This window comes from Carassius auratus, chromosome 34 (genome assembly GCF_003368295.1).
Source record: "Carassius auratus strain Wakin chromosome 34, ASM336829v1, whole genome shotgun sequence".
NCBI lineage: Eukaryota > Metazoa > Chordata > Actinopteri > Cypriniformes > Cyprinidae > Carassius > Carassius auratus.
The window spans coordinates 17,429,605-17,440,734 of NC_039276.1; the positions used below are offsets into that span (position 1 = coordinate 17,429,605).

The window sequence follows — 11,130 nt, forward strand, 5'->3', positions numbered from 1 at the left end:
ATACATTTTACAACTGGAAACTCATCAGGTTCTACAACAAAATAATTCACTCTCAGTCAAAACAGTGTGGATTTTATGCAGTGCCGTGAATAATGTTTACTGAAATACAAATACTATATTAAAACCATCCATAAACTGTGAACATTTGTATGTCATTGTTGCTCACTGTGATTTAAAGCAATAGTAGTTTCTTGAATAGATTTAGTATTAATAGTGGATAAAGTGGATCTTTGCGGTGCTCTGCTTTCAATGATAAACTAGAAATTATTAAAATCTTCTTTGCTGTTCAAAGTCTGGAGAACTGAATGAGGTTCCTGTTGATTTCAGCAACGTTTCGGCAACCTAGTAGAATAAGAGGTGGTTTGAATTGAATAGAGTTGTCAGAAAACAAAATATGACCCATTTTTCTGTTGTGCAACATGAGGCACATTGAATTCTACACAGCAGACTGACCTGACAGAGCCATGGATAAACGAAACTCGTCATGTAGAATCTGTAAGATCTCTCTCACTCCTTCCTCCCCCTGATCAAAACATACTGCATATGAACATTCTTATCGGCACTAAATGTCATGTAAGTATCTGATTTGTTAATGGAAACTTTAGAACAGGTTTAAATAGATTTTCAAGCATTAGAAACCATAACAATACTGCTTTCCACTCAGTTACCTTGTAAGCGAGGCCCCAGACTGCTGGTCTGCCAATAAACACACATTTGGCTCCCAAGGCTACGGCCTTTAGCACATCATTGCCTGTGCGGATCCCTCCGTCCATGTAGACCTCGACCCGGCCCTGCACTGCATCCACTATCTCAGGCAGACAATCTATCTGTGTGACATGCAAGGTCAAGGTCTAACTGTCTGAATGGAGGGAATCACAGCGAAACTACTGAGACTTTGATAGATTGCCTTACCGTTGCGGGCACTCCATCCAGTTGCCGGCCCCCATGATTAGACACAATTATCCCCTGGACGCCATGCTCTACGGCCAGCTCTGCATCCTCTTTTGTAAGGATGCCCTTGATGATTATAGGCAGCCGTGATAGAGACTGGAGCCAGCACACATCCTTCCAGCTGATTGAAGGGTCCAGTGTATTAGCTGGGATCCCATATTCCTCCTGAGTGCTTGTCTGCTCCTGTAGAGGAACCAAAGAGGGATTCATACTGAAACATACACTGCACAACAAGATACTGTTTGTCTAAACTTGTTAAGCTATAGTGCTCATATAGGTAGCGTAAGTTTGAATTCAGATCGCAACATTTCCCACTTATTTCAAACTTTAAAATAATCATAGCAGATTCCTCCATCTTTGCTGCCAGGGTTGTGAACGCACGTGTGGGGTGGAGTTATAAAAATAGGTTGAGGTCCTGTTGGGGTATAGTCCTGTTTGTTTTTGTGCTTTCAAATATTAACATTATTTGGCAAAAATCACTTAGTGCCCTTTGTCTTAATAAACTCCTAATTTTAATGCTTATAAATAATTAATAAGGTAGTTGTTACATTTAGGGGGGGCGATTAAGGGATCTAAAATATGGTAATGCAGAACAAGACATTGATATGTGCTTTATAAGACAAACAGCCAGAATGCTAGTACTATGTACTTAAGTACTTAGTACTTAATCTGTAATTAATATCTGTAATTAGATTTATAATTACACTGTTGACCCATCCCTTACACCTTGACCCACCCTTAAACCTACCTTTACCTCCAATCCTGTCCCTAACCTCACCCATATCCCACCTCAACAGCAGCAAAAGTATTTTGCAATACAGTATAAACACAATAAGTACATTGTACATATTTTTGATGTAAGCACATAGTATTTAAGGCCACTTAATATAAAGTGGGTCCATATTATAATAATTATTGAATTAAACATATGTAATAAATATCTTCCATTAATGCATTAACTTTGACAGTCCTAATTTTCTCTCAAATGTTTCCCCAAGCCCTTGCTTTACTGTATTATACATTTAAAAAGTTTATAAATAAATAAATAAATACCTTACCTGGAACATTCCCTCAAAGTTCTTGACCATCAGGTGAGGGGGAAGCTTAAACTGGTTGCGTATGTCATTGCGCCTTTTGCCAGTGTAGGGCACGTCCACTGTAAGCACCAGAGCTTTGTACCCAAGTGCCTCCACTCTGCGTACAATCTGCTCCGAGAGTTTTCGGTCCCGGTACAAGTACAGCTGGAACCAACGGTAGCCGTTTGGTGCTGCTGCGGCAATCTCCTCCACTGAACATGTGGAGTATGTGCTGGCTATGTAACAGGTGTTCACTGCCTCAGTGGCTAGGAAATGAAAGAAAAACGGAAAGATAAATTGCAAAAAGAAAAAACCAGTAGGTAGGAGCTTCAAACAAGTTTCCATCTAGTGGCCAGCGTTTATATTAGATTCAAGATTAGATTCAACTTTTGTCATTGCACATGCAAGGTGTAGGGGTGCTGCGTAACAAGAAATAATGAAAGCAGGTCTCACCTCTAGCAGTGGCCTGTTCTCCCTCATGCCATGCGAGGCAGTGGAAAGCTGTTGGAGCAATTCCCACAGGGAAGCTTATCTCCGTTCCCAGCACAGAGGTCCGAGTGTCATTGAGCGACACATCACGTAAGATCCGCGGCCTCAAGCGGATCCTCAAAGAGATGACATTATTGTATGAGATTAGTTTAGTTAGAGATTACTCATAAGCATGGTCCATAAAATTACAAGTAATACAAATACAGAGTGATACAAATTTAACAGCAGCATAGTACCGTTTATAGGCCTGCAAGTTGTCATCTCTGGTGCAACAGTCATCAGCTCCAGCCTCATAATAGTCCCATGTAGCCTTTGAGAGGTGCTGCTTGGCATATTCCTCAAAATCACTCAAACAGACCATAGTCATTTCTACACAGACGCCTTCCTCGCTAAAAACATCAAAATAAATAAATACATCAAAACAAATCATCATTAGTGTATACACAACTGACATTAATATCATTTCATCACTGACACAGAATTAGCATTTTTGCACCAATACTTAAAGAGAAGTATAAACATCAATATTAGGTTACCATTTAGATTATTCATTTTCTCAGTGTCGATAAATATATAAAATGCAAATAAATCTTTAGGGATGTATTAGTATAAAAATATCTTCTTGATATTTCTCAAGGCATTTTTCATGTTAGTAAATGTGGAAAAAAATACCAAAAAAGCTGCATTTACAAATTATTATGGAAACAATTTAACATTTTCGCACAATATTGCAGATTAGTGTTAAAAACATTGAACAAATTACCTGTATTCAAACAGAACCAATACACACCTGTTTTTTCCCCCAAATTTAGGTTGAATTTTACAATTATATAGAATTAGATTCAACAAGTCTACTTTGGAAACACAAACAAGAGGCCCATTTTACCTTTTCTGACGGTTTAGACAAATTTTGTTCACAGCACAGTGGACTGCTTCGATGCTTTTAGCCTGCTAACTTTGACTGTCAGAACACTGATTAACATGAAAGACTGAACCGAGAGGAAAGAAACAAAAGTGGGTTGGGATTGACTTTTGAACTCCGTCAATGGGCCACTACTTAGCTTTTACAAGACATTTTATTTCATTAATGAGATGATTGCATAGTACAAAAGAGAATGAACTGAAATGTATTTTCACACTATTTGTTAGAAAAATCTAACTTTTTAATCCAATTTTCATTCACCACCACTTAAAGTTAATAATTAAAGCAGAACACCAGATCTGTTCTTGTAGTCATCAGAAACTCCTGACCTATGGACTTACTCCAGGACTGCAGCAACCCAATGTTTACTCATCCATCAATACATGCAAACTATCTAACTCTGAGAGAAACAAAAACAGCAACATGCTTTTAAAAATACAAATATTAGAATTAATGAATCGCCTGTCTGGTCATTATAACGCGCTAACTCAAATATTTGGCTGTAATGGACTGATGAAACAGCTTTATTGCAATGTAGTTTTGATCTAGTGTAAATAAATATGAAACAGCAAAAGAGAGGCATGACCTAGCAAGCTGGGGCTTGGTACTGACCCCTGATGTTTATTGTGTTTGCATTGACTGGAAATGTGCTGATTGGCCATACTGACCATAGAATGATGATGCGACCAACTGCTCTGTCTGACTAGCTAGTGAGATAGCAATAGCATCGTCTGTTTAGAATAAAGAAGCCACTGTTCAAATGAAAGGGTCAAATACAATTCTGACAGATGGCTAAAACCGAGTGTTCACTTGAATTTACATACTTTAGCTAGTTTGACAATACTGCAAATGTAAATGGATTCAATCATTTAATCATATTTTTTTTTTAAGAAAAGCAATGTGTTAATGCCCAATTTTACATTTTAAAAAACTAGGCCAACAAGACGTTACCTAAAAATAAGTATATTAAATCTTCACTATCTTCACTTCTTAAAAAATGCATTGCCTACTCAACCATTTTTATATTTAAAAAAAATTACATATATACATGATTTTGCTCACATCACAAACACTGCAGATAGTAGAGTCTGAACTTCTGCCATTTCTTTTGCTTAAATGACAAACAATATTATCACAACAAAAATTCACATTAAGTTCACACACATACACTCACACACACTCACACACACACACACACACATTTATATATATAAAATTAAGACAGAATGACAGTTAGTTATCTTACAGCAGTCAATACACTGAGTGATGAAAAAACAACATATTCAAACAAATCTGATACTGTTTAAATGTGTTTGGCTACATCAACTCTTAGTGAGCCAGGACATATAATAGTCACTTACATAAAAATCTGTGTCAGTAGAATCAAATACATGATACAATACATGTAATGCTTTCACATAACCAAGAGCCTGTGTCAATAGAAAGAATTATGCTATTGAATGATCAACTGTAGTATCAAACAGCAGCAAAACAGCAGGGGCCTGTTTCACTAAGGAGGTTCAACCAACTCTGAGTTTAAACTTGAACTCTGAGTTGACTTACCCTGAGATGGGAAACTCTGAGTTTTTGGTTACAGAACAGCTGAAGTGAGTTTGTTTAATCAACTCTACATTGACTGACTCTGAGTTAAGCACATGCACCATAACTATAAAATGCCAGTATCAGTGGAGCGCCGATATTACTATTCACCATGGCAACAGCTCCCGCCAAAAAGCTGTCTGCATACTTCAGACTCAATACAAATGTAATTCTTCTCAGTGTTATAATGTCACAGGTGAAAACAGGCAGAACGTTAGATTAATGAAGTAATAGCTAATCATTTTATGGTATCTCATGGGCAATATATATATATAAATACGGCAGTGGCTATTTACACTAAGTGGAATTAACATACATTCTTAGCTATAGATCCTATTTACAGTAGGCTAGGTGCAAGTAGCTCTAGATGCTATTTACAGAAAAAAAATGTACAGTGAAAATCGTGATATATTCTTTTTACCATTTTATTTATTTTATGAATTTTTGATTTGTACTTGGGGAAAAAAGAAGAGAGAAAAAAAAAACACTTAGTGAGAAGAGCATTTTTATAGCGTGCATCAATGAAGTGTTTAAAAAGGGCCGGAGATCGAAAGAAACTCTGGGTTTATCGAAGAAAACCTGCTCTTGACCAGGTTAGGTTCATAGAGTAATTTACCATGGTGACCCTGAGTATATGTAAGCTCTCTTTCAGAAACGAGCTTGACTTACCCTGCTTTCTCAGGTTTGACAAACCTCCCATTCTGAAACAGAAAACCTAGAGTTTCCCTCATTTCAGGGTTAACATACTCAGTGTTTTTACTTAACCTCCTTTGTGAAACAGGCCCCAGGTCTTGATGACTCTGTTTCAATCAAACTGCATAGTGCTGCAGTCACACATCACATGGTTTGCTCACAAATGGCCTTTTTTTTTCTTATCAAGCATCTCCCCATAGTTGGTTTGCCCCACATAAAGCTTTTGGTTTTGGCATCGGCATGTTGATTAGGTATTTCCGGCAGATGTGTGCTCAATAATATAGCTCATGTTGCTAGTCACTTACCCACTAGAGCTCAATATGTTCATATTTTTACGACACTCCAGGTCTGCATATGTATGACGTTCACAGTCTAGAAAGAAGCACGTAACAACATTAGATCACTTCTTTCTTTTGTCTGGTTATTTTTCTTTTATGACCCTCCATCTTTTTTTCTACATGTTTTCATAGTATATAATGAACACTAGATGGCGATAGTAAGAAAATACATTTTTTTAGATTTCTTTGCAAATATAAGATTTTTTGCTTATATAAAGATAATAGCTTGCCACATACAACCCTACAACCAAATCAGTAAATGTATGATAAAATCTTAAAATAACTGTTGTGATGATAAACAATATTATTACTTAACAAATGGATTGCCCAAAAAAGGTTAACATGAGATAAGTAAAAAGTAGATCAAAGATCAATTTAAGCGATTGTGGCTTTCAGTCATGTGACAGCTGTCGTCACACACCTTGTAGCTGCTGTCACTCATATTTTAAAACATGGTTATGAAGGACATGCAGTAACAAAAAGCAATTTTTATTTTTATTTTTTGCACAAAATGTATCTCACTGGAGGAATCCATGTCTAAGACAGGATTTAATAAATAAAATACTCTACATTATTTGTAATAACAAAGAAACCATCAACAAAAACAAACTTGTTTTATATTATTTTTAAAATAAAACAAATGTTTGTATTTTTTGTACCCAAGTAATTCTTTGTAATCACTTTTCCTAAGAAGTCATTTGTTCCCTTCCTGTGTGTACAGTATGTGTAGTTGCTGCATGTCTTACCTTGTCGCTAAATCTTTTGGTTTGCTCCTGAGATCTGTACTGTGTTTCCCTGCCACATGTGTTCGGCTAGGACTGTACAACAGTGGCTCATCACCCCGGCTGCTCCCCTCTGCTGCCCCCCCCCCCCCAAACACACACACACACACACACACATACTGTACAGGCAGATGTCTGGTTTACTATCCTCGTGGGGACTCTCCATAGGCTTCATAATGGCTTTTATACTCTACAAACCATATATTCTATTGCACTACACAAACCCTACACCTAAACCCCTCACAGAAAACTTGCTGCAATTTTACATTTAAAAATATATATAAATAAATAAAATCCTGTATGATTTATAAGGTGGTTTGCCCATGGGAACCTCAATTCAGGTTCGTATGGTGATACAGGTCCCCATGAGTCGGTGTGTATTCAGGTTTAAGTTCCCACCGGGATAGAAAAGCACATACATAGAGTCACTCACCCATTCACACAGTCACTAAGCCCTACAGTCAGCACTTGCCCAGTCCACGCATTGTACAAGAGTGAAAAAGAGGCCAGAAGCAACTTTTTGTTTCAATTGTATGCTTAGAGTGAGGGTCACTGGATGACATCAATGTGTTTGTTCTGCTTCTCTTTGGCCCAGTTTTGCCATATTTTCCAAATCTAATGTTCAAATAAATATGTAGGCTATGTATTCTATGAATATTGTTGGCTCTGTGACAAATCGCTTATGTGTTACATTTTTAAGTCTTTTTGGATGAATACTTACAGTATTTTGGTCTATTCATTATTTTAGTTATTGTGAGTACAGTACAGTGATCAGGATTTAATGTCAGATCCCCCTAATCTTTATTAGAAGCAGTTCAAGATGCAATCAGGTGAGTCTTTCTGTTTTTCAGGTATTGGCTGGGGGTGAAGAAAGGCTGTACACAGCTAAGTATATCCAAGGCGAGAAGGATAAGTCTTTCAGTTTGTACTTAGGTAAGACATAACAATCCTAGAAACGAGACCAGGCAACAAATGAGTGTTTGGTGCTTGTTTATAGGGGAACTGATGAGGTTGATGGTAAAGCTTTATTTAAAATTATCCATAACATCGCTGCTCCCCCTTTTTAGAAAATTTGTCACATTAAATTCGAAGAGAATTAGAGCCACACGGTCGACAGTCAGAGGAGAGTGCAGCGTAGAACGATCGAACAATCATTCTTTTATAAAGCAGCGAACCTTTGGAATATTCTTCCAAACGAAATGATCTAATGCACAAACTATAGTACATTTACACGCCTGACCAAACAGTGGTTATTATTAAAGCAAACCTGTATGCACTGAATTGACTGTGATATGAACGATGTAAACTCTGAGTGAGTGAGTGAGTGATAGATTCCTGAAGTGGAGTGTGTTTTTATGATGTGAGTGAAGTAATGATTTTATGTATTATTCTGTATTATATTTTATTTTAGGGCCTATAACATCTACCTGTCCAGGGACTGCGGGTGGAAATTAGCATTTTTTGCTATAACCTGGCACATGACATCTCTTCTTTTTTAAACTAATGTTTTTTCTGTGCATTGTCCCTGATCAAATAAAAATAAATTCAGGTGTGAAGATTAAGCTGAGTCTGCAGGTGATGGCCAGAGAGGATTATGGGAAATGTAGTGTTTTGTGGTCACAGGCCTGGTTAATGGAGATTGTGACAGAGACTTTATTTTTTCGAAGAATATAAGATTAATATAATAAACAATTTTTTAAAGCATTTAATGTTAAACTTATGTGATGTATAACTGTTCAATTTAGAGTTTTTTTTTTTCATGGACCCCTGTTGTGAAGGTACTGCAGGGAGCCCATTGAGAGTAAGGATTTTGTATGGTTTTTGAACAAAGTTTCCTTTACTGTATGTTACCAGAAACTGCATTTATTAAATTTAAGTACAGTAAAAACTGTAAAACTTTAAAATATTATTACAATTTAATTTTTTTTAAATATTTTAATATATTTTAAAATGCACGTTATTCACACCTTATTAAGGTTATTAGGCTATTTTCAAAATATATTTCTTATCATTATTAATGTTGTAAACAGCTGAGCTACTTTATATTTTGTTTACTGTACTTTTTCATGATTCTATGATGACTAGAAAGTTCAAAATAACAGCATTTATTTGAAATAATATTTTTATGTATAACATTATAAATGTCTTTATTTGTCACTTTTGATCAATTTAATGCACTCCTGCTAAATAAAATGTTTAATTTATCTGTTTTTTGTTGTTGTTGTTTTTTAAACAGAATATATTAAAATGTGCTACCAAGAAGGACTAGCTATTTGTAGAAGGGGTCCTTGTTCAGGTTGAAAGCCCACACGTTAGAGGAAAGCATCAGTGAACTCACCATGAACGAAACAAGACTCCACTCAACGCCATGCCACGCTTGTGCTAAAGCTAAAACAGATTCTGCCTCTATTTCATTATCTTTATATTCCATTGAATTAATTTAAATCGAATTACAATATTCACACACATATTTCTGGGAGTGTGTATTTTTATTTGGTTTGGGCCACAACATATGTGTCAGATTGAGCAGAGAGTTCTCCTGCGCTGCTCACACTCTTTTGTACCTCAGTGCTTGCTCTTTCAAGCTCTCTTTCCATCTCTCTCTAGGTCTAGCAGTGGAGTTCAGTTTGCAGAACTAATGTTTTTTTCTTCTCTGTCCTTTCATTCCACATCTTTGTGAATCAAAACAGCGTCTCTATACTGCTCATCACAATACAGTCTGAAGGTCAAAAACACCACCCTCTGTCTGTCACAGTTTGAGTTTATCATACGTGAATGTTCACCACACATTATTGAATGCATGACTGTGTTTATGCATGTATGAGAGACAGAGGTCAAATAGACAGATGCTTTTGTTATACTCTCTGAAAAAAAATCTGTAGAAGAAGACAATATCCTGTCAAAAATGTACCATTATCTTTTCCATCAAGTTTACACATTTCTTTGAAACCTTCAGCACACTGTACATTTTTTTTTGTAATTTTAGAAATGCTAAAGTTAAAACATGTTAATTGGTAAATAGTAAATTGTCTTCTAATAAACTGTAATAAATCTAATGGTACATTTAAAATACTGTTAAATTTACAGTAAGTGAAAAGGAAGAATTAATCTTACAATTTCCAGCAAAAATTTTTTCCAAAATTCCCTGTTACACTTCAAACGTAATGTTTTTTTTTTCTTATAAATATAATTCTTCTTTTTTTATATATCAGTTGTGTACATTAGGAATTAATGCTACAGCTAATATTGTTACTTTCATGTTTCTTGTGGAAAAGCTACTTTTGATGAAATTTGATTCATCAGCTTTCTCTTTCCCACCTGTGTTTTATGGTGGTGTATTATAAAGGCAAAAAAACTGATTTTATTATTTCAATGTTATTTCACAGATTTGTATTTATTTATTTATTTATTATTATTTATTTATTTATTTTACAGAGTTCAATAAAAAATTCTAAATATGGCTAAAACACCTGTGGAAAAAACAACTGTACACTGGACAGTATTTTTACAGACTTTTCCTAGTGTTTCAATCTCTGAATTAAGCATTTACTCTAGCAATAGACTCATTTTACTGTATGAGACTGTTTTGAATTGACCAAACCTCACTCTCTGAGAAGTCATCATAGGATGTGAGACCAAACTCGCTGACAAAACCCCTTCCAATTGCTCTTAATTTGTCAATGTCATCCTCTGTCACACTAAAATCATTATTTCTCTGAATCTTACTGTCTATTTCTTTGAAGACTGGAGACGGCTCATAAATCTGGAGTTGAGATTGAATGATGGATATATAATTGTCTGGTGTTTTTGCATGTGAAAGGAGACGGAAACGTGGGCGAATGTGCCCCTCAGCATAGTTTACATTGATAATTCACTCTAATACAATGCTTATACCAACTTATTTTGAAGATAAATGAATCACGGTCATGAAAATCAAGGGGTGGGGGGTTCCACTAAAAATTATACAAAAAATTATGATTTAACATGTGAGGAACCTGCATGCAGTATAACATTTGGTGAATTTATTTATATCCTATACAGACCTAGACTAGTTACATTACACTGCGGCCACAATAACTGTATGACAGATGGATCGCTTTGTTTTTCCTTTTTTATTGAAAATATTTATAAACTTGGAAAAATGCAATGCTCAATATGGCTGCTCAATCGCAGGAAGCTCCGCCTTCTGAATGCAAGAGCCAATCGCTGATCGGTAAAGTCAACGCATCACTGCAGCTGCCGTTATAAGCAGCGTTTCCAGATCTCGCAAGACAAATAAG

At 35.9% G+C, this 11,130-nt stretch overlaps 1 protein-coding gene across 2 annotated transcripts; it reads right to left on the reverse strand.

Moving 5' to 3' along the window:
• Positions 1–50: 50 nt before the first annotated feature.
• hao2 (hydroxyacid oxidase 2 (long chain)) lies at positions 51–6,872 on the reverse strand. 2 transcript variants are annotated; one of them, XM_026218392.1, is made up of 9 exons: positions 6,815–6,872; positions 6,036–6,102; positions 2,753–2,905; positions 2,481–2,632; positions 2,010–2,293; positions 913–1,134; positions 669–827; positions 454–523; positions 51–342 (listed from the first exon to the last, which is right to left on the reverse strand). In XM_026218392.1, exons 2-9 carry the CDS (start codon positions 6,056–6,058, stop codon positions 287–289), a joined length of 1,119 nt encoding a protein of 372 aa, XP_026074177.1. In that variant the 5' UTR covers positions 6,059–6,102; positions 6,815–6,872; the 3' UTR covers positions 51–286. The 2 variants fall into 2 exon arrangements, with proteins under 2 accessions (XP_026074177.1, XP_026074178.1); XM_026218393.1 differs by lacking the exons at positions 6,036–6,102; positions 6,815–6,872 and adding an exon at positions 3,403–3,534.
• Positions 6,873–11,130: the final 4,258 nt, after the last annotated feature.